Here is a 23,212-nt window from a genome sequence, read left to right as displayed (position 1 = left end):
TGGTACAGTGCTATGTTTTGAGTTCAGTATGTGAAGAATGTTGATAACACTGATGTTTTCAGTTGTTGCTCAGTAGTGTTTAGACTAGAGTCAAGGATTTTTCAGCTTCTCATGCCCAGCCAGGGCACCTGACCCAAACTGGCCAACAGCGTATTCCATACCATGTTTAGGAACTGGGAAGTGGGGGGCAGGGATTTGCCGCTCGGGGACTGGCTGGGTGTCGGTCGGCGGGTGGTGAGCAATTGCCCTGCGCATCATTTGTACATTCCAATCCTTTTATTACTACTGTTGTCATTTTATTAGTGTTATCATTATTAGTTTCTTCTTTTCTGTTCTATTAAAGCGTTCTTATGTCAACCCAGGAGTTTTACTTCTTTTCCTGATTTTGTCCCCCATCCCACTGGATGGGGGGGGAGTGAGTGAGCAGCTGCGTGGTGCTTAGTTGCTGGCTGGGGTTAAACCACGACAGGCAGTCTCAAGAGATGCCGTCTGCCATCACTACCCAGGACTGTGCCTCTTGAGTGAGAGCTTGGTATGAAATAGGGCTCCTGATTTTCTCACTTTGAATCTCCTTACCTACCTTACAGCAATGCTCTTAAGAATCCTTAAGTTTTCCTTAACCAGCTAAATGGAAGAATGGGCTTAAAAAGCAGAGGCATACGATGCTTTTTCCCTCCATGTGTCAGGATGGGGTTAGTTCTGCTTATGTACTCTGAAGTAGGACAGCATGAACCTGCATGAATGGCTGAGGAGGTGGAAGGAGCACTTGTGTGGGACTCCAGAAGGGATGTGTTGTGGTTAGTGAGTACTAATGTCTATAATTAGCCATTGACATGTGCTCTTGTCGCTGTGCTAGTACTGCTTTGTTAGAACAGTAGCACTAAATAAGCTATGAATATTAAGTGTGAGGTAATTGTAGAAAACTAAAGGCTGCTGTGTCTGCAGTAATTAGCAGCTCTGTTTTCATTATGGCTTGGACTATGTTGATGCAGTGAGGGAGGGCTGTGCTTGATGGATGGAGTGAGAGATGGCATTGTAGGACCAGAACTCTCAGCAGCCAAATGGAGCTCAGTTATTTCACATGAGGGGAAAGAGGGGATGATCCTAGCCGCTTTTCTACAGTGTGAAGTGCTGTTCGTTTGCAAAGCTCCATAGGACAGCTGTTACTGATTCTAGTAGGTTTGTGGTGAGTGATTAGATTGCTGCATGCTGCTGCTGGCAGACTTTCTAAATTCTTCATTAAGGCCTTTCCATTGCCTTGAAATGAGTTTCATCCTCTCAAAAACTTGGAGGGAGGTAAGTTTTTCCCTAATAACCTGTCTCCTTCCAGCTGAACTGAATGTTGAGTGAAGCTAGAATCAACAAGTTTGTTTCCATGGAAATCTCTTAGGCTTGCAAGTTTCTGTACCTTAAGGGCTGTAGAGTTTGTAACATGAATGAATGCACTGGTCTTTTTCTAAGACATCGCTTAGATAGAATATCTCTGTGTGACTCCCATTGCAAGGGCAGCTGTCTCTGTAGTGCTCTTTGTGGCTAGGATGACAGTGTTTTCCTTCCCTTCTCTTGCCAAACTAATCTTGCTCTCCTCTCTGCCCACAGCATCTGCCATTACAGCCGCCTCTTCTGGGAGTGGGGGGAAGGTGTCAAAGTGCACGACTCTCAGAAAAGGCAAGATCCAGAGAAGCTATCAAAGGAGGACGTCCTGTCTTTCATCCAAGCGCACTACCCCTAACCCTGCTGTCTTGAGGGGTGCAGGGGGTGCTGAGCCCAGCTTGGATTCTTCAGGGACTGATGAGACTGGGGAGGCTCCACAACTTCTATCCTGGTCTTCTCCAGAACTGATTTCCTGGAGGTGGTTGAACCAGGAGGTGGTATGCAGAAGGCACAGGATGATGCTGTACCGTGGCAGTGTATATAAGAGCACGGCCCAGGTAGTGCCTGCTGCCGGAGTACCCATGGTGACTCCTGGAGCCAAGGCCTAATGCCCTTTTGTCCTGACCTACTGCATGCATGAGGCCAAGGGGCTGGCAGCTTTCTTTGCTCCTGTTCAAACATTCAGCGAGGTTTGTGGAGCTCTGCGTGCCAGAACTTTCCAGGCTTGTGCTTCCCTGGCACTGCGGGAAGGAGCGGAGGTGTCTTGGTGGCAAAGCTGGGCAACAGCACATTGAAGCAGCCCTGCATCGTTCTGGCAGCTATCTCCTTGGCCTTCTCAAAGGCCTACACTACCCAGTGGAGGGCGTTAACTCATTGGGGAATGCTAGCTTTGGGACACAAGTATGTATTCTTGTTGGTGTCTCCAACACTTCTGCTTATCAAGGCACTTGGCTGGCCACTGGCAATTCCTATGTGGTGGTATCCTGTTGGACAAAGGCCAACACAGGTGATGAGTAGAGTTCCTGGCACAGATATGATGTGCTTAGTGCCAGGTATTTCTCAGACCCTTAGAAGCTGGCTGCTGACAAGGATTTCCCCTCTCTAGGTCAGTGACTGATCCTGACCCAACAGCCTCGGGTTAACTTGTGAACGTGTCTACGCCTCACAGTACTTCTGAGACCAAGGTGCTTTGATTCTTGGTACTCAACACTATTACCCAAATCTTCAGGGTGGAACACGGATGTGGGAGGGAAGGCACAGGAAGGTTGGGATGCTGGAGGTCTTTGGAGGAAATGATGGGAACATCTGACTTCATTAAAAAACCCAGGGCTTTGGTGAAAAGAGATCTTGACTTTGACCACGTTGGTTAATCAGAAGAAATCCTGTCCCCTGACTGTGCCCACTGGAAAGGTTACCAGATTTTCCTTTTTAAATGTCAGAGTGGGCTTTGAAACCCTCTGTCTCATTTGGCCCTGGAACTGCATCTGGGGTGAAGGCACAGAGCTGTGAAACTCTCAGCATGGTATTTGTGTGTCAACAGATTTCTCCATGCACTTCTGTGCTGGGCTCAAAGTTGTCTTCTGTTGCATGTTTTACCTTACACTTCTGGTTTCCATGGCACTTTTGCCAGGTCTTCCACATAAATCAGAAGATAACACACAGTTGACTGCTTTTGGCCAAGCAGCAAAATTGCCCTTTTTTTTAAACTATTTTTGTTGTTCTCGGCTTGTTTTTAAACACAGATTGGCAATAGGGAGGAAACTGATTTAGGGGTTGTCTGAACTGTGCCTTAAAGAAAGCTATAGTTCTCCTAGAATCTATAGCAGTTGTTTAGATTGTTTCTTTCTCTTCATGCCTGTATGTATGATTTGAACAAACTTTATGTAGCAAGACATGGAAGTTTTCACTTGTAGGTGCATGGGTGCCCTGCACCCCACCTGAAGAAGCCAGAACAAGGATGACATGTTGTAGAAGTCCCACCCTCCACCCTCTAAGGCCCAGCATCATGTGTAGGTTTTGTGCTCATTCTCAGCACGCAGTTCAATGTCATCCTACAAGTAGGCTGTGCTCTCTGAGCTTGGAGCACTTCCACGTCTTCACAAGCAAATTGTCTCCACATACCCATGTATTAATTCTTTACAGTTTGGTACAAATTAACTTAGCAGCTGCAACTCCTTGAACCAGAGAAAATTATATGCAGGCTTGATCACTGCAGAACCACGCCCCTGGCTAAAGGAGCAGCACAGAAGTTGGCATGGTCTGTTGGTCAATGGAAACTGGGAAAGAAAAGGCTTGGGAGCGGATGGGAGGTTAGCTTACAAGTACATAGTCCTGAATATTGTGCAGGGGAGCTATTCTATTTCTTCTCAAGCTCTGACCAAAAGTAAAGTGGGTCAAAGCTGTTTTTTCCATATTGGTGATTATTAGTCCCCAGACAGAGTTAGGTCTACCAAAGCAGTTGAAGAACTGCATGCTGTTAATGCATCCTCTTGGTGACCTGTAGGCTCCTTCTGCTCTCAAACATCAGTAAAACATGTATGAAAGAAATGGTGGTCCTTCCCCCCTGCAAAGAACGAGAGGCCTGTCACTGGCAGTTTTATTTTGGCAAAGGCACTTCCATGAGGGATGAGGAGGAATCTCTCCCAGTAGGCAATAAAGAACCTCCCAACTGTGTGGTTTCCAGGCTTGTGTGCAGCTGGCTTTTTAAATCAACCAGTAATTTGAGTTCCAGTGCTTCTTTGGACTGCCTTGAAGCTGTTCCAATGCCAGCAAAGCATGCTGCTCCCTTTGCCAGGCTCTGCCAGGCACCTTTGCTGTGTCCTCCAGTCAGAGCTTTGGTCTCCTGCAGGCTGGCAGACAGAAGGGTGACTAGGAAGTATGCTAGGGTGAGTGTAGGCCTCTGAGGGTGCAAAAAGACCTGGTTAGCCTGCAGGCTAGCTTTTATAAACAGATACTTTCTGTTTACCCAGTTGCCTCCAGCTCCTGATTTTAATTTGCTTTTATTTTTAATTTTATTTTTGATGCACTGAACCTTGATTCTGAATCCCCCTTCAAGAAGGCAAGCATGAGCCATCATGCTACTTGCTTCCCTGCTGCAGGGTAAACAGGGAGTATGTTGGGAAGGGGGGGTGAGGAAGGTCTTGCTGAAGGGAATGTTTATGTACATTAATTGCACAATGTATTGTTACTAGGCTGTGTATCATTTTGTGTTGACTTCTCTGCTTTCATTGTCTCTATTACCAATACAGCCTCTTTAGTTCACAACAGTGTTTGTTTACTTTGCTTCCCACAAAATGCTGGCCTGTAGTGTGTCTTAGTGTGGAGACAGAGAAATAACCTTACACAGTTAAATTTTCAAGGCAGTCCTCTTTTAAAGGTTTTCCTGGCAAGTTAGAGCACACTGAGGGCTACCTAGTGTATGTCACTGCACAGAATGAGCAGGGACTACAGGAGACAGTCTCCAGCACTCCTCTGCAGCATCCTAGGCTGCTTTTTCACTCAAAGGAAACAAACACTCAGGTAGATTTCCAGGCCACAACAGACCAATAACCCACTGCTGAGACCTCGCTGACCAAGTATGTTAAGTGCCTAACGCAGTCTAGGCTTACTGTGGTGCAATGTGTACCAGCAGGGACATGGTAGGATGAGAATAAAGTAGTGGCTGAGAAACATGTTACAAAACAGGAAAAAAAGAAAACCAGGAAGTTACAAGGTCAAATTATTTTATTTAAAGCCTTGCAGAGGCACCTCCATCCCTGGGAGTCGATAGTAAATTCTCTTTTGCAAGTGTTGATTCTCAGAGGCACAAAATAGCTACCAAGCTCTGATGCACTGGAGGGGTAGGTAGATCTTCTCAAAGCCCAAGCACTCAGATCTCAAGTTGGATGGTACCTGCTTGCAGAAAAAGAGATACCTACCTCTTATCTGTTTTTGTGGAGGTAGGATTCCTTTGGTCCTGTAAGTCAGTGTGGAGGAGTAAGCATCTTTGTTTAGCTCATCTCTGGGAACACATGGAGTCTTTAGGTCACAATACCCTTTGATTCAAAGAGCTTGGTGTCCTTTCAGCTTATGGCTGAGTCACAGGAACCAAGGTGGTGGCCTGTATTCTGACTGGGCTAGGCAGAGAGCACTTGTCTGCAACCATAGAGGTCCTCTTCAAAAGGGAGAATGTATTGCCTTCCTGCATATTGGCTGGATGGTCTTGACTGCATATTGGGTAAGACAGCACCTTAAGCTCTGCTTGACCCTATTTCCAATTGCAAGTGTGCTGTTGTTTCCAGTTTGTCTTCTGTCCCCCTCAATTCTCAGAGAAAAAGCTTCCCTACAATGAGGCTTGGAAAGGATAAACAAGAACAGCAATTTGAAATGCTGATCCTCACCCTTGGGGGAGGCACAGTGGTGAGAGGCAGAAGAGCTCCTTGCAGGAGAGTCATTTGGTCAGCAGGGAGAATTCTTGAGTGCAATCACATTGTCCAGCAGGTGTAAATAAGAGCAATCAGCAACCCCATGGCCACAGCAAGGGCAGCATTCTTGCGGTTTTCCTTACGAAGCACGCTCAGTTCTTTCTCTGGGAAACAAACAAAAGCCTTGCCTGTGAATGTTCTTTTGTCTTGAAGCTACATCTCCTTTCAAAACTGTCTTAAAAGCACAATGCTACCTTGGCCACGAGCAAATCTTTTGGGATCAGTATGCAAAGCTGCCAATTATAAGATGTGCTGAACAGGAAGTAAACTAGCAGGAACCCTTTCATTTGCTAACTCTCATCCTGTCAATCTCAGTAGCTGTGCTTGGAAATACTTCAGTGCCAGACCAGTTCCTGTTTGCAAATGACCTTGTTCTAGGACCTTACTAAGGACAGAATGGGTCATTAGAATAATTGCTTGTTCCCTAAGAGAATGAAGATGACAGAGGTTAGAGAGCTATTTCTACTATCTTCTAGACATAACAGCCCGATACCTTTTGCTAGTGCTTAGATTTACTTAAATACAACTGTGGCCACCTTTGAATGTTGGCAGAATCTGTGTTTCCTTGTGCTGCAGAAGGATGAGTGTGGAACAGGTCTGAGCCTGGACAGTCATTCTGTTGGAGTCTGCAGCTTTTTAGAGACAGGTCACTTTCTCTGGCCCTGGTTTTCAAAAGAAGAAACATGGATGCAGAGAGGAGGAAGTGGCTACCAAAATTACGGAGTCCTACGTATGTCCATATCTGTTCCATTTGCTTTACTAAAGATGAGAACCCCATTCTTGCTAGTTGTTCCACAGGACTTTGCTGGATGGTAAGAAGCAAGGCCTACAGCATTACACATTGCATGGCCAAACAGCAATAGTTATTCTGCAGGGCAAAGTTGGGTGCAGACTGTCTCCAGAGCCAGACTGCTCTTGCTGCTGAATTCAGCTGCAGTGACTGCGCAGGTTACTGCCCCTAGTTTGCACTAGCAGCCTCCAGCAGGAATGCCCTGGTGCTGCAGGTTTCCAAACTGCTGCTGGTATCAAAAGAGGCTTTTAGCTGTTCTTTCTGCCCCCATTCTTCACATAGTACAAGCATTCTCATGCAACCACAGAGCAAACTGCTTGAATCTGCAAGGCTACAGAGGAGGTGGTAGGGGCAAGAGGTCACATAACCCCAAGCACAGCAGTGCCAGCTTAAACTGATGAAAGCAATGCCATTGTCAGAAACTGCAGTTCATGGCCTCAAGTGTCAGCTGGAATAAGCAGAGATTTAATCAGAGACCACAGCAGTGATCTAAAAAGACTGTGTGCACATGCACTGTCTGTTCTGTTAGAGGAGAAGCAGCCATCACCATTAGGTGAGGCTGTTGGTGCTGTCTGAGCAGCCTGTCAGATTGCTCTGTTGATGCTAGCAGCAATAGCTGACTGCTGGTAAAAGGGTGGCAGTGACGTGCAGAGTCTTATGCTTCTGCTGTCTCTAGTGGTAGGCCCTTAGGGAACTGCTCTGGATCTCTTTAAAGTAACTGTTAGTCTTCTGGAAACAGTCCTTTAAATGAGTTAAAATTACAAATTTGCTGGCCATACCCCAGCTTTCAACTCTCCAGGCCTAAAAGAACACTTGTGCTTCTTTCCCTTGTGTGAGCTCTGGTGCTTGCACTGCTGCAGAGTGCTGTTAAACAGTTAACACACTGATCAACACCAGGAGCCTGAGACAGGCAAAGCAGCATCCCTAGTGGAATGAAACTGCTGTCAAAGGTGTGGTAGCTCAGAGGGACTCTCATTTTAACTGTCTACAGCAGGACTTGCAGCAAGGAAAGACCCTGGCTCTCTGGAATTGCAGGTAGCACATCAGTGTGAAGCCCTGTGCTTGTGTGCTGAACAGCCCCAGAAACTGATGTAGTGAGAACCTTCCCCAAGGAAGGTATACTTTGCTACACTCCAGACAGCACTTGCCAGCTTGCTTAGCAAGCCTCTATTAAAGAAAAAAAAAAAAAAAAAAACAGGAGGGGCTTGTAAAAGCCACTCAAGTCAATCTGTTGGCTAAGATTATCTAAGACTGGTAATTTGGGGTATGTGAAAGAGGCATCTTTCCCCTCTCATTAGCTGATGCCCCCCCCCCCCCCATGATAGCACAGCTCAAGCAGGAGGCTAGACTCCTATTATAATATGCTGACTAGGTTTCCCTCAGTCTAGCTCCCCTTGGTTGAACCTAAATTCAAACGCAGAAGTCAGAGGTGGCAGGAGCTTGAAGATGAAGCTAAGCTGCAGCACTGATCCCATCTAGCCCAGAGGGACCATTTTTAATGAAGCTCTTACCATAGTTGTCCGCTTTGGTCATTAGGAAGTTTCTCTCTCTCTCCAGTGACTTTCTGTAATGAGAAGAGGAGTTCATTACCTGTGAGGCACAACACAGCCTATTTCTTTGCTTATATGAGAGAAGAGAGATTGTCCCACTGCCGGGGATATCTGCTTACAGAATGAGCCCCTCACCCTGTACTGTGGAGAGGTGACAGTTTAGAAACACCCAGCTGTGCAAGAGAAGAGATGCAGCAGTTTTAGATTATTTTTTCCTTCCCCCAAACGGCCTCATATCTCTCCTTTCAGGACAGTGTCAGTGTATGCAAGCAGGCTAGAAGGGGGTCTGTGTGTGAGAGGCCCTACTCTGTTCCCCCAGGTGGGGTAGGAAGTTCTCCCACAGCTACAGGATGGGGCAGGGCCCCTACATGCTCTCTGCAGGATGCTGCCCCTCCAGCACATGTGGCTCAGTGCTGGAATGCTAATTCTTCTCACCAAGTGAAGCTGGGATCCCTTTGTCAGAGGTATCCAATTTACACAAATTGGTCAACTCAAGGAAACAAGCTGAATCCAAGCCCAGTAACAACCAGTTAAACAACCTGTTATTAGACTGAAGACTCAGGATAGTAACAATAAAGAGTAAGTCAGGCCAACCCAGCCCTTGTCTTGCACTGCATGAGATGATTAATTAATACACAGTTTAAAATACAAAAGCAAAACAAATTGCCTGAAAGCAGCAGCGTTTCCATTATGGCAGTGAGGACATGGTCACTCCTTTCAGACTGTGCATATAATTTGTTAGTGCATGTTTATTTATCTCCTGGTTCAGAGCAGACAGAGAAGGCAGTAAGTGTAACAAAGTTTGTTGTTTCCCTTGGGGCAGAGCAAGAACCTGTAGGAGGAAAGAGATCCAAATCTATGTGTACAGCTAGTTAAGTAGGGGATGGCAAGAAAGCAAGCTATGTCAGAGCAGCAGGAGAAGAAACAGCTCTTAAAGGCAACTGGGGAAAGGCAATATGGAGTGCAGCCAGGAGGAAGTGAGAAGACAGATTTATCAACATGACTGAGCTGCTACTTAGAAACTTGCCTTGTGAATACAGTCAACAGAAGAGGCTTTGAGAATAAGACATGAAGAAACCATGACAACTGAACTCAAAATGGGAAAGCAGAGCTCTCCTTTGTGTACTGGTCACTGAATCAGTAATTTTGATCATGGTACCTTCCTCCATGGTTTTTCAAATGGTCTGGATTAGGGCAACAGAATTTCTGTTTCCATCTCCATACAAACTGTAAAATTCAGAAAAGGCCCCAGGAATCCCTATTCCTTATTCTTTGCTCTACACCCTATATTTCAGAGAGAAGTCATACAGATATATTCCATCCCGTCAAGTTACCCCAACTGTAGGTTTGGTTGCTGGCCACCTAAGTACCAGATAAAGAATACAGACAGTCAACATAAGAATAATTTAGGCCTAGAATAGGACTGTTGAGATGAGGAGCTAGAGAGATGAGGGATAGGAGGACGCAAGACCCTGTCCAAATATGCATGGGGATATAGAACCCCAGTAAAGGGCAGCAGGGGAAGAAAGAGAGAGAGAGTGGAAAGGAGGAACAAAGAAGTTAAGCTGAGGCTGCTAAGTATCAGGGTGTGGGGATGTCACCACTGCTAGGATAATTTCTAACTGGGTTCTGTAGGACAGTACTGTAGAGCAGACACCAGGACCAAGAGGACCTATGATTGAGCTTCCCAGCCTTTTTTGCTAGGAGCAGAGCAGTAGGATGTTGGTGACTGAAAGAACGTCCTCAAGCAGAAAGATTTGAGAATCAGCTGGGAGATGTAGGATCTCTTGCTTCACACTCTAGAGAAATAGCAGGTTCTGCCTGTGTCCGCTACAAAATCCAGGTTGAAGTCCTTGCTTGAGTCCCAGCTCTAGAAGCCTACAGTTGCCTTTTTTATGTCAGTGACAGATTTCAGGTGAATTGTCCCTCTTCCCTTTCCCAAGGAAAGCCAGTATGTCACTGCATCCCTACATCCAGACACATTTGCAACACAGGCACAGATAAGAGTAATTTCCCTCAGCCTCTTTTGCAGTTGCATCCTAGCCTGGTTTGGCCCTCAGTAGTAGTTGCTGCACATCTCCCCTGATTGAACTCAGGCAGCTTCAGCAAGGCTTGAGTAGCAGTCTGCAGTGAACCTTTGCCAGACTCACAGCTGTTCCCTAGCAGGCCAGGAGCCAACTCTGCAAATGAACTGGCACGTTTTGGGCACTGCTTGGCAAATGAGGCTGTTGACAAGATAAAGCTCTCTCCATGTATCACTGAACTACTCACCCTGGCAAGTTCCCCAAGTAAGCTCCACAGGTGGGGGAAGAGAGTTTTGTCATGGGGAACCACACATTCCCATTCCTTCAAGAGTCCTTGCTCAGTACTACAGCAGGATGATAGCTAGCTGAAGTACACAGCCACAGCTGTGGAAGGAGATGGTCATCAATACCTTCCTTCAAGGCTGAGCTTCTCCCTGCGCAGTTTAAGATCCACCTCCTCCATGCTCTGTCTGCAACGTGCCAGCTTCTCCTCCAGTCCATCAATCTGAAAAACACCACACCAGTCACTGTCATTTCCTCTCCCAGTTAACATGGATCCATCCCCACTCAGATGGGAAGGGTGACAGCTCAGCCACTCCACCTCCTTCCTCCCCAACTCAAGGGAGAAACAGCCCTAGCTCTGTGTAGACATCACAGCACAGAGAGTCCATTGCCTCCCAGATCAGGCTGTATTATACCCCAGGCAACTGTGACATTGTAATCCCAGACAATGCCAAGCCAGCTATAACACTCCTGCTTGTGTGGCTGGCCAGAACCTTTTTGCTAAGATCTGATCCTGTTCCAGTCTGTTGTAGTTTCTTTGCATGTGGCTCCACAAGCAAAGATGCGATCTAAGGCATCTTTATGCAATTAAATGAGGATGAAATGAGAGAGACTGGCCTTGGCCAAAGCCTGAGGGACAAGGTCTTGATTTAGAGCTGTGAACAGATGCAGTTCATGGGACATGACTACAAACCACCCTAAGCTGTCTGGTTAGGTAAAGAGAGGACGAAGGTGAAACACTGATACCTACCATCTCTTCTACTCAGCTAAATCTACAACAGCAACAGCAGTCTGCACAGTATGCTCAAGAGAGCGTTCACCACCACATCCACACCTTTGACCTGTACCAAGTTTTGGCAGCAACATGTTCCCATGCAGAAAACCACTGGGGTCTTCTCCTTGTGTCTCCTCGTCAGGTTTCCTAATGGCCACCCTCCCTCCGTGTCCTCCTGTGGAGGGGAGTAACTGTGGATATGTACAAGAGGGTTGATCTACTTGTGTGCAAACTGATTGCCCAGAAGGGAATCCTACCACAGACAATGGTTCTCCTGGGAATCATTCCTCTTTTCTGCCTGGCAACCAGAGCATAGACATCTTTAGGAAAACTCTGACTTTCAGGCTTGCTTCCAGCAGGAAAACAGTGGGACTAATCAGATAATATGCACAAAACATCCTAGCCTGAAAGAAAATGTCCTTGGTGCCCTGAGGTGGCAATGACCTCTCTTTTTAGCTACTTAGTGCAACACTCCTGGCTGTGTCTGGTTCTCCAAGCAAGGCCAAGGCTGGCTAGATGGCTGGCAGCATGCCTCTCTGTGGTGGGAACCTTCTCAAACCAGAAGCTAAGAGGCAGCACGGTCCCATGTAAAGTACTGAAGTGGAATGACACACCAGCTGCCTGGACATCAGCCTCAGAGGGGCCCAGAGCACAAACACTCCCAAGAACAGTGATACGGGAAACAAAATCAAAGGTAGTGATCCCTAATTACTGCTGCTTTGGGGGATGAGCTCCATCCTGAGCTCATTAGCAATCTCACACCTTCTGCTCAGGAAAGGCAGGCAAGCATTATAAACAAGCAGGATGGGAGAAGAGGCTTAACGTAAAGGGAAGAACAAAGCAGACCACGAAAAGGAGTTTAGCCAGTCAGCTGAATAGTCTCACTGCAAGCAGCACAGCAGAGCTGGGGAGGGGGCCACATATAACAAAGCTCAAATCTTTGCACCTTACCAGATACCAATTTCAAAGTCCCTTGTTATTAGGCAACTCTGCCAGGGCTGTTGAGATGCCAAGCTTCCCAGAGGTGCCTGCATAGCCTGCCCTGAGCCCAAGGGGAGCACCAAGGCACATCACCTGATCCCAGAGCACAGGGCATAGCGCTTCTGTGTTTGGCAATGCTTGGGTTTGCCAGGATAGGGACACAGATATTTTTGAAGCATGTTAGCTGAAAATGCATTGGGTCAGGGCAAAGTTAATTGTCCTCCACCATATCCAGCTGTGCCAGTTAAGAATGTTAATTCCAGCTGCTCATCACTATCTGTCATCCACTACAGCTCAGTCAGCAAGATGCATTGCTCCAGTCTGCTTCAGAGCCAACCAAGGGCTTCACCCAAGTTAGCTCTGACCATGCTTATCAGCAAGTTAATTTAATGGCAGAGGACAGTAGAGTGGAGGTGGGGTGTCCGTCCAGTCCAATTTAAGAATGACCATCTCCCTCACCAGTTCCTACCATCTGCAAATAGCTGTGTCTCTGCTCCCTTATCTGTTGGAAACCCTCACATACACACAGAGCAAAAGGTACTTCAGCAGGTACCTGGCTCCTCTGTAGCCGGTAAACTTCTTACAATGCACCATGCCTCCTCTGGAAACACATTTAAAAATCATGTTAAATAACACAATTTAATGAGAGCTTTGGTTAGTCAGCTGTCAACCTCACCACTAAATTATCCATGTCATTGCACTTCCTATCCTCTCCTCCAGAACTGCTCCTTCTGCTTAGTTTGCAGTTGCTCTCACTAGTACATTCTCTGCCCATACTTCCATCATTTCATGAGACATAACAAGAGGATATTCCACCAGCTCTGCCAATGCTTTTACTTTCTGCTGACTAAAAATCTCCAGATTCCACATAATACTTTAAAAGTTTCAACTGGTTTTACTGCTCTTAAATCAAACCCAAAGTTTCAGTCCCCTGCCGGAGAGCAATAATTTGCTAATAAACCACATGCCCTAGAACTGCATCATCAGCTTTGCTGAGCTGGGGGCACAAGAGACAGAAAATAATAATAAAAAAAAAGTAAGTAAGGAAGAACAGATTGCTGAATGGACAAAATATTTTTCCTCCAGAATCTATTTCTTTTCTTCAAGCTAGTCTGGGGCATTAGGGGTTGTAAGGAAAGACAAGAGTGAGGATTCCCAGATGTTATCCATTCACTGTGCCTCAGTTCCCCTACTTATAAATTAGGACAATATTATCTGCCTCCTGAAGGTGGCTCATTTACACAAGGAGCCTCAGACACCAACCCAAACTATGGGCAGAGCACTGTCTTGTTATGTCAGTGCCATTGCCTCACTTTGGATTTAGGATCTGTTCCTGCAAGCTAGGAGTCTCTCAGCTGCTCAGCCATTCAAGTAACCTTCACTGTAGGGCAAAGGAAAGAGAGAAATAGAAAATAAGCACAGGGAGAAACCAGAGCAATGCCTGGGAATTACCGATTACTCTCTGGGCTGCCGAGGAAACTCCCAGGGGTCTGTAACCTGTAAAGCTGTAGCACAAGAAAACTGGTTGAGCTTTGGCATAATTCCTTGCAGCAGCTCTCTAGGAGAGCAATCCTAGAAACAGGTGCACACCTGAGCTTGTTGTGGATGGAAAGCTTTCCCTCCTACTAGCTAATACATGAGAAGGTTAGTTGGGGTATGTACCTAGGCCTCCTGGAAGCCCACATAAAAACAAAGAGCCAGGTTCACTTAGCTGAACCATCACTGCGCGTCACACTGGTTTATCTTTTTAGTGGCAATCTCAGCACAGTGGCTTATAAGTTGCAAAGACAAACCCTTGCTCCTTCTCGCTCTCCATGCCATGAAGAAGATTCTCTGGGACAGAGCTGAACTGCAGCATGCAGAAAGCTCACATGACAACTCCTCAGGTTCACATGGCCTGCAGCAGGGACACATGACTTCACTTGAAGCAACATCTTTAAGTAGTGTCAGTTGAAAGGGGCAAGTGAAACAGGTGCTTCACAACCAGGCAGCAGCTTAGGGCACAGAGAGCTACCCTTCTGCTCCTCAAGAGCCACTCCAGAAAGTCAAGGCTCAGCAGCTCTGGACGCACAGAGGGATCTAAGGCCGGATGCCTCCCTTGCTCCACAAGGTACGACAAGGCATTGAGCCATTTTTGTTCAATTCTGGCAATACTCGCTTGCAGTCTAGAGAGCTTTTTAAACCAGAGGGACCTGGAACGGATTTCAATCCAGACTTACATGCTTATTACAAATCTCATTTGTTGGGACCATCTTGGGCAGGGAGCCCGAAATGGCTTACATAAAGGCAGAGACAAAGAGAGAAGAGAAAAAGAAGCAGCTTTGCTTACAGAGTTGAGCTGGATCCCTTTTAATACATTTAATACATGAATTAATAAAAGCTTTCTTTCCAGTAGAAAGGCTAAAAGCGCTTTTCAAGAACTGGCATCCACCCTCTGCTTTTATGAATTCCCTAATTAAGATATTGGCAAAGAGCCATATCACACATACGTCAACATCCAACAGCGTTAGGTAATGAGGTTTTTGTCTTCTGACCCTCATAAAACAGATCAAAGCCAACTGAAGAGGTGGGGGCAAAGAAAAAAAACCTTCCCCGAGCAGTCTTCTCATGCCTTGTCACCTGCCAGCACACTTGAGCCGTTCTTTTCACAGAAGAATTAGTGGTTCCTGCATCCACAAATTTGGCTGGATTATTTAAATCAGTCCAGCAGAGACGAGTTTTGTTAAAATTCAAATGCTAACTTGTAGTTCACGGACACACTTCCATTTTCATCACACTCTTGGAATCATTTGGCATGCTGGCAAATCACTTCACAGATGCTGTGCGCACAGTGTGCTTGGAAATATTTAGCAGACAAGCTACTACACAGTAGAGGATAATCCACCAGCAAAGCCTAAGAAATGCTGCAGAACAACCCTCTGTGTTGGTAAAGGAGAAAGGTCTGGATCCTACCTGCATCTCCTCCTTCAGCCTTGCAGACACTATCCAGTTAGCCCACCCTGCCTCAGCTCAGACCAGTGGCTTTGCAGGACAGCACACAGACATGACCACATGGCACCACCCACAGCTTTTTGAAAAATCCTGCAAGAACAGCTTTACTGAGTAAAGACTATGTTGGCCTTTTCCCTATTCATTATGCTCTTGCATAGACACTGATCAGCCACTGCCTTGTCAGAAGCAGCAACATACATAACAACACTTTCTCCAAACACACACTTGATATTTTGCAGCTCAGGCACTGCCTGAGTGCAGGGTGTTCTCTCTGCATTTAAAAGCCCCACTTTTTTGCTTCCATGAATTTTTTTCAGTTGTTATCTGAGCCACAGGTATATTTTTAAGGGCTACAATATCCTCTGGCAAGGAGTTTCACAGCACAGCCACAGGTTATGGGAAGAACAAACCCCTCTTGTTTGTTCCGAGCTCGTCACCTGCTACTTTCATTTGATAGCCCTAATTTTATATTGACAGTGAATGTTCATTCTTTGTTTAAAGTTACAAACAGCATGCAGAGGATATAGACCTATACTAGGTCACCTTGCAGTCATGTTTTCAAGCTTAAAAGGACCTGGTATGCTTAGTTGTTTCTTGCATGTAAGTTTTCCACACCTTTGATCATCCTTGTCACTCTCTTAAGCTCCTTCCATTTTCACTATTTTGCTACAAAACAGACCAGTCTTCCTAGTTTCATTTTCCTGACAAGTTTCCTCAAGGAAGTTCTATGCAGCTCAGCATTATCAATAGGACTGCCTGTTGAAAGACTACAGAGCTATATTGTCGTGGTTTAACCCCAGCCAGCAACTAAGCACCACGCAGCCGCTCACTCACTCCCCCCCCATCCAGTGGGATGGGGGACAAAATCAGGAAAAGAAGTAAAACTCCTGGGTTGACATAAGAACGCTTTAATAGAACAGAAAAGAAGAAACTAATAATGATAATGATAACACTAATAAAATGACAACAGTAGTAATAAAAGGATTGGAATGTACAAATGATGCGCAGGGCAATTGCTCACCACCCGCTGACCGACACCCAGCCGGTCCCCGAGCGGCGATTCCCTGCCCCCCACTTCCCAGTTCCTAAACGAGACGGGACGTCACATGGTATGGAATACACTGTTGGCCAGTTTGGGTCAGGTGCCCTGGCTGGGCATGAGAAGCTGAAAAATCCTTGACTCTAGTCTAAACACTACTGAGCAACAACTGAAAACATCAGTGTTATCAACATTCTTCACATACTGAGCTCAAAACATAGCACTGTACCAGCTACTAGGAAGACAGTTAACTACATCCCAGCTGAAACCAGGACATATATGAAAGAAGCAGCCTGAGTTTAAACCACCGCATTATGGAGACACATTTGTATCAGTTTAAACCAGGTCATATCAATTACAGCTGCAATTTGTAAGTGCAAGCTAATCTGGTAAGTGTCTATATAGAAAATTGCATTCATTTAGCATCATGACTTCAGTTAAACAAGCATGACTCTGCCTAGATGAGGCCTTTCAAACCTAGCCATGCATCATGTCATAGTAAGACTAATTTGGAAAGTTTTCTTTACAATCATAACAGCTCAGAAGGTAACACTGAACCAAATAAAAGTTTAAATCACAAAATCAGTATCTTGGTTGTCATGCATTCTGACACCTGAAACACAGCCCCCTCTTCCTCTGGCTTAAAGGGATATTGTTTTCTTCCTCCTAACTTCTATTCAGTATCTTTCATATCACTGCAAGGGAGAAGGATTTTATCTTTTAGTAGTATCTTCGCACGGAGAGGTTAAGTTTGCACCTATAACACACAGACGAACAGTAGTTTTATAATCCTTTCAAAAGTAGTGTGTTCTATTGTGACAACTCCTAAAAAAAAAATAAATCTAAAGCTACTGCAAGTCCCCAAACACTTTGCCAGAATTTTCTGTGGCAGCTAAAATCAGTCCCTTTCTATTCTGTGACCAACAGGTTCCTGACAGGCTCACCCTTTTTACCACCTCCCTCTGGTAGGGTGGTACGGTGGACCCTACCATCTCAACTCTCCTTGTCTGTCACATCTCAAGCAACCACCACCAAAAATTCATTATTTCAACTCTCACTGCTAGGCTCACTGAAGAGAAGCTTGGACAGCCAGCACACTCCCCTCTGGACCCCCTTTGGTGGTTATATTTGGGTTAGAGTGTCCAGAAATGTCTGTTTCAAGCAGAACTAGATGAAATAGACCAAAAAACTACTATAAACCAAACTCCCATTCATATTACACAGTAGGACACTCACCTTTACTGGCTGATGAAGCACATATGACAAGCCCCAAGACCTTCCCCTGGCCTTTCCACCCCGGCTATCTTGGTCTGCTGTACATATGCTCATATGAAAGACTTCAGGACAGAGAGGTGACCAGCAAGATTCACTGGATTGATTCTGTCCCATTTCAGCCAGGAAGATTCAGGCTTTTGCTGTCCCCAAACTATCCACAACCCACAGACTTAAACTATGGGCTCTCCACTGCCTCCTCCAGGTCAGTCCAGATAGCACTGTTCAGTGCAGGAGCCAGAATGAAGTATGCTTCAGAGAGACCTTAACTAACATGCCTCAGTTCGTTTATACAAATACAAAGCTTAAACAAAGCTTACCAGCAGACCTCCTGCCACTCAGGAAATTACAAAACACCCAAGCACAACAATAAAAAGGCAGCTTTAGAAGGAAGGCATACTCTTAAAAACCAGTCTTTTCCCCTTCTCCTTGCTGTGACTTACAGGCACCTCATATGCCCGTTTATTGCTGGGTTCCTCAAAGCAGCAGCCCGTGCCCAGCACACTGCTGACTCTCCACCGCACACACAGGCCAGGCTGTGCACAATTTGCTAGCCAGGAGCAAGAGCTTGCCGCAGCACCCTCCACAGGCACACGCACATACTGCCTCTCCCTGCATTGGTTCAAAGACTCAGCAGGAGCAAGGGCACCAAACGCCATCGCTCGGTCAAAGGCCTGGGACAGAGGACGGGGCACCGAGCTTTCCGATCGCGGGAGGGCCCAGCACAGGCAGTCCCGCCTCGGCCACCTCTGCTGCCATCGCACATTAAGATGGCGGCCGGGCCCAGCACCAGCGCAGCGCAGACCCCGCTGCCCCGGCCCTCTCCGACACCCACCGCTCTCCAGGGAAACGCTGCTTCCGCGGCGGGGGGCGGCAGTCGCCTCGCCTCTGCTAAGCCCAGCCGTGCCGTACCCCGCGCGTCGCCACGGCCCCCCCCCTCACCTCTCGGGCCACGCTTAGCCCCTCTCGCCTCCTGTCCATGGTCACCGGCCGGATAGCAGTCGCGCATGCGCAGGCTCCCACGCTGCTCCATAGCCCCAGAGCGTCCGCGCGGCTGCCGCCATCTTTGTGAGGGGCTGCGCTGTGGGGCGGCCGCCATCTTGGTGAGGGCGCTTCTGCCCGGCCCAGTTCGGCGAGGCAGCCCGGGGGTGGCGGGAGCTGTGTCAGTTTGAGCCCGTTTTGAAGACAGCCGAGGATGTACGGCAAGGTGGTGGCCCGCGGCAGTCAGAGCGCCTGTTCCAGCAGCAGTGGATGAGGGGTGGTTGGGAAGGACCATCAGGCCGGGAGGCCGAGGTGGGACTTCTTCGTCCTCCTCGGATCTGCCTTGTCCTGCCTCGCTACCCCTCAGAGACTGCTGCTCCCTCTAGGGGGGTATTGGCAGGGGTCTCCAGTGTGCTGTCTGGCCAGGCATGCCCTCTGGGCCTGTTGGAGGGCAAATCCGGACCGATCAGTTGGTTTTCCCCCCAAGGGGAGCCAGCTCGATCCTGCTTCGAGTTTCTGTGCCGCACAGGCCACTCCAGCCCAGCTTTTGCATTGCTGGGGGTCAGGGCTCACCTAGGAGGAAGGCAATCTCGCAGAAAAGCAAGGCACCGACAGGACCGCTGTTGTGCTGTGTGTTACAATCGCTGAGAACTTAAGAAGGTTGTCCTTGGGGCTTCCTTCCCAGACAGTAGCTTTATGATAAAGCAGCTGCAGGAAAAGACAGCTGTTTCCTCTACCAGGAGATAGCACTTTGTGCACTCTAGCCAGTTCATTGCAAGGTGCTAATCACAATGTTACATATGCATGGCAGCTTTTGTCCTGACCCAAGAAAGCTTTTTATGAAACACTGCTATCTTGTATTTAAAAAAAAAAAAAAAGGCAAGAAACACCATTGAAATGCACATCTTCAGGGTAGGACAAGACTGCTACATGACAGAGAACAGCAGAGCTATTTGCTGACCAAAAAAATGGAAGGCTGGGTGGCAGCAGCATTTATTGGACACACAGACTGAATTTTCATTTTGACTAAATACCCTCTGCTGACTGAAATTTTGCTAGGACAGCTGTACTTTTCTCTGCTTCCCAATTTGGTACTTGACACTATGTTATGGAGCCTACACTGCTGAATCCAAAGGAGCCAGAACTCACACCTCCAAGGTGAGACACAGATAACTGCTTTCCAAGCAGAAGCAGCTCAGTCAGAAGGCAGTTAAGCTAAGTAAGACCCAGCCAGCAGCTCTGGGAAAGCACAGCACCAGGGGGAGGGAGAAAATGAAGAAGTGGGAGAACGTTATTTTCTTCCCCTCTTAGACAGAAGACTTGCTTAGTGAGTGTAAATACAATCTTAAAATGCATAGAGCTTTGAAGAAAACCCATCTGTAATGGTTTGCAATGGGATGAAATAGCCATCAGTTCAGCAGAAACGTTTTCTCCTTTACAAAAGTGAGTATTGATTCAGGGAAGGACTGTCAATTCTCACATACACACTTCTCCACAGAGACATACTATTTTGCAGGCAGATGAGCGTGACCTTTGTTGTCACATCTTTTGGGAAGACAGAAAAGGGGAACTACTTCCTCCCTCACAAGCAAGCCACCATTGCAAGCAGCAGTTTTCAGTTCATGTGTTACTCTTCCTGGCCCTCCTGAATCCATCAAGCTGATAACCTCATTATGCCTGTCACCTGGTCTTGGGTCTCCTGGTTCTGCCCTCAGCTGACACCCTCTCTTCAGCCTTTCCTGTGTTACATCTTCATTTCCTTTGTAATGTCATTCAGGTCACCTATGTGCTGATGCAAGAAAGAAAAACTGTTCCTTTCCCTCACCAAATTTTATAATCTTTTCCTTCTTGAACCCTGAAGAACAGATCTGGAAGTTTTTCACCTGCAATGACATCAGATTCTGTATTTTAGAATGTCCACAGACATAAGTGTGAATTTGGACTACTCCATATCAAGTGGGTGCTGACTGGCCATGAGCATATTTAAGCTGGAAACCAGAATTTTCTAGCTGTGAGAACAATCAGATTATGGAACACACCTCCTGCCAGAGGGGTGAGAGGAAAAGAATGAAGTAGATTTTAGTAAGCTCTTGAATGGGATGGTCTAACACAAAGCCTGTAAGAGGAAGGTGCAGGATGTGATGATGTATGGGTAAACACCAAATACCATATCCAGTAATAAGAGTGGATAAGGCCGTGGTGAGACCCTGCTCAGGGTCTCTGATTAGGCTGTCCCTACTGTGTTGGGGGTCACACCCCTGCAGCCAAAATGAGTGATGAAGTGATGCTAGAAACTAAAAATTATACAAGTGTCAGTCTGAAAGGAACATTTTGAAGTCATGCCATCTACATGCCTAGAGGCAGGGTCAGATACACTGATGACACCCAAGCAAGTGTTTGCCTTACCTGCCCTTAACACACACCAGGGGTGCTACCACCTCCAGAGTACCTGTTACACTGCTCATTGACTGATAGCTGGGAAGGTTTCCCTCCTTTTTATGACCTAACTGAGCTTGTTGCATCTTGATCTATTCTCAGGACACATGGGGAACAATTGATCAGCATCTTATAACAACCTTATATATTTGAGGTACATTATCATATTCCCTCTTCTGTTTTCTCACCGCTGGACTCAATCCTCTCCTTTCAACCCTATGCATTTTGCACCTCTTATACTGTTTGTTACCTTCCTCCAGTCCAAACCTAGGCTGAGCGTCTCTTACTGAGCCTCTCTAACTTGGGAGTATTGAGAAAGCAAAAAATTACCTCCTTTGTCTTAGAGGCACTATGTCCTAGTAATACAGCCAAGAATGAAATTTGCCTTTTCATGCAATACCTTCACAATGGTGATTCATATTCAGTTCATGGTCCTGTAACTCCTCAGTCTGTTTCTTCAGTGCTGTGGTCTATCCAGCTGTTCACATTTCTTTACTCATGCATTTAATTTTTTCCCCTTTCCAGTGCAGTATTTTGTACCAGTTTTACGGAATTTTAGCTGGCTGATTTTGACCTGTTTCTCCAATTTGTCAAGATAATTTTTTTTTCCTATCCTGTCTTCAGTCTTGCAAGGTCTTCCAGACTTGGGGCCAGCTATGTATTTTATAAACATACTTTATTTCGTCATCTAAGTCATTGAGGAAACTAGTTGATAGATCTGGTCAGGCACCCCTGGGACTGATCTCGGTAAGTCCTCCTGGTCTGATGGCAAACTACTAATAACTAGCTTCAGAGGACATACCTGTGACAAATATCATACAGGATTGTTTCAAAAAGCCTTACTACACATCAGGATAGTCTGCACTGCTGGACCTGCTCTCTCCACTATTCTAGTTACTGTGGCAAGGAAACTTAACTGGTTTGAACTGATTTGCTCTTGGTTTTCTCTCTGCTGGCTTTTTCTTATCACCTGTTTATCTTTAAGTTATCACAAATTGATTATTTAATAATTTGTTCCACATTCATTGAGGAATTGGAAAGGTAATGACTGAGGGCTGAGGAATCAACGTTTTCAAGAAGGTTTGGGGACACTTGCTGATTTTTATCAGGGCTGTGCTGACTTTGAGGGTAATTTAATAGAACAGACATTAAGTCTTCACTAGTAATTAAGTCTTTACTAGTAAATTAAACAATGTCAGGGAACGTTCCCAGAATACAAATGCAATCATCAGAATTAAGTGTCATTACACCCCTGGCATGGTTTGGCTTGGCCCCACTAGGACAGTCCCAGACAATTTCCAGGCATGACTTGGGAGTTATCATAGGCAGAGGACCATTCCCAATAGGCTTTTGCATGAGGTCACCCTGTTTCAAAGGTGAAGAGAGTTTAATAATATGGATGTGAGCCATACGGTGCTAGTTTGCAGGATGTGTCTAGAAGATTGTTCCTGGGCACTCCTGATTTACTACTTTCCTACCTCTTTTGCCTTCTCGATCTGCAAGATTCACTGTGCTTTCTAAGCATAAATGAATCAGTCCTCTGACAAGTCTGAGAGGAAGCTGAGGCCAGACATTTCACTTTATAGATGTGAAGAGTGAGGCAACATCTGACCCAATCTCTGCAGCAAGTAGCTGGGCTAGCACTGAATCCAGGGGCCTGACCTCTTATACTTGGCTATACCATGGGGAACAGTCCTTCATCCCACAAGCATGTCCTTCCCCAGCTGTCAGGCAATGCCTCATGAACCATGACACAGGAGGGCACCTTCCAGGGACCTTCTGAGAACAGTTTTCCCCAGTGTAGCAGGTGTCCAGCTCTAGCCCAGTGCCAAGTCTCCTCTCCCCTCCCAGCCCTGCTGTACCAAATTCAGCTGATCACTGGGATCACAGAAGGAAGGAAGTCACTGCCCTGTGTTAAGGGAGAAGCCTGTCTGCAGGGGAAAGCCAAGGTGAGAGAGGGCAGGCAAGGCGAGTCTTCCTTTCTCTGTACACTTGCACCTGTGAAGAGATGAAGGGAAGCATCTTGCTGCTGAGGGCAGCCAAGGATGGGCGATCCCTGGGACAGGACGACTCCCAGCAGAAAGAAATAAGTAGCAAATGTCACCATGGGCAGAGGTTGTGTGTTGACCTCCTGGGGGAAGAAAAAACTGAGTGCAAGGGAGGCGGACAACAAGCTGAGAGGTGCTGTGAGCTAGAACTGAGCTGTGGATCTTTGTTTTTCCTCCACTTCCCTCCTGTAGGACCAATACATAAA

General features: G+C 46.5%; 2 protein-coding genes across 8 annotated transcripts in view; one reads left to right on the top strand and one right to left on the bottom strand.

Annotated features, from left to right (window-relative positions):
- The window catches only part of CMTR1 (cap methyltransferase 1), a 46,184-nt gene extending 41,601 nt beyond the window's left edge, over positions 1 to 4,583 (top strand). For all 4 annotated transcript variants that reach the window (XM_010581142.1, XM_010581141.1, XM_010581144.1 and 1 more), the window contains one exon: positions 1,600 to 4,583. In XM_010581142.1, the coding sequence (XP_010579444.1) occupies positions 1,600 to 1,732 (133 nt within the window). In that variant the 3' untranslated portion in view covers positions 1,733 to 4,583. The remainder of the gene's footprint in view (positions 1 to 1,599) is intronic.
- A 494-nt stretch (positions 4,584 to 5,077) lies between these two features.
- CCDC167 (coiled-coil domain containing 167) lies at positions 5,078 to 18,536 on the bottom strand. 4 transcript variants are annotated; one of them, XR_775249.1, is made up of 5 exons: positions 18,484 to 18,536; positions 10,612 to 10,706; positions 8,139 to 8,191; positions 5,754 to 5,941; positions 5,078 to 5,265 (listed from the first exon to the last, which is right to left on the bottom strand). XR_775249.1 is itself a non-coding variant. In XM_010581139.1 (4 exons), exons 1-4 carry the CDS (start codon positions 18,520 to 18,522, stop codon positions 5,838 to 5,840), a joined length of 291 nt encoding a protein of 96 aa, XP_010579441.1. In that variant the 5' UTR covers positions 18,523 to 18,536; the 3' UTR covers positions 5,202 to 5,837. The 4 variants fall into 4 exon arrangements, 2 of the variants coding, with proteins under 2 accessions (XP_010579441.1, XP_010579442.1); XR_775248.1 differs by having other exon boundaries at positions 5,202 to 5,329; XM_010581139.1 differs by having other exon boundaries at positions 5,202 to 5,941.
- Between the last annotated feature and the right edge of the window lie 4,676 nt (positions 18,537 to 23,212).

This window comes from Haliaeetus leucocephalus, unplaced genomic scaffold (genome assembly GCF_000737465.1).
Source record: "Haliaeetus leucocephalus isolate CR32 unplaced genomic scaffold, Haliaeetus_leucocephalus-4.0 Scaffold752, whole genome shotgun sequence".
Taxonomy (NCBI): Eukaryota; Metazoa; Chordata; class Aves; order Accipitriformes; family Accipitridae; genus Haliaeetus; species Haliaeetus leucocephalus.
This window is presented reverse-complemented; position numbering and strand designations above follow the sequence as displayed.

Coding starts and splice junctions, on each gene's coding strand:
- CCDC167 (XM_010581139.1), bottom strand. CDS start 18,522: ATGGACAGGAGGCGAGAGGGGCTAAGCGTGGCCCGAGAG. Junction 10,707..18,483: donor GGCTAAGCGTGGCCCGAGAG/GTGAGGGGGGGG, acceptor GGTGTTTTTCAG/ATTGATGGACTGGAGGAGAA. Junction 5,942..8,138: donor GACCAAAGCGGACAACTATG/GTAAGAGCTTCA, acceptor TTTGTTTCCCAG/AGAAAGAACTGAGCGTGCTT.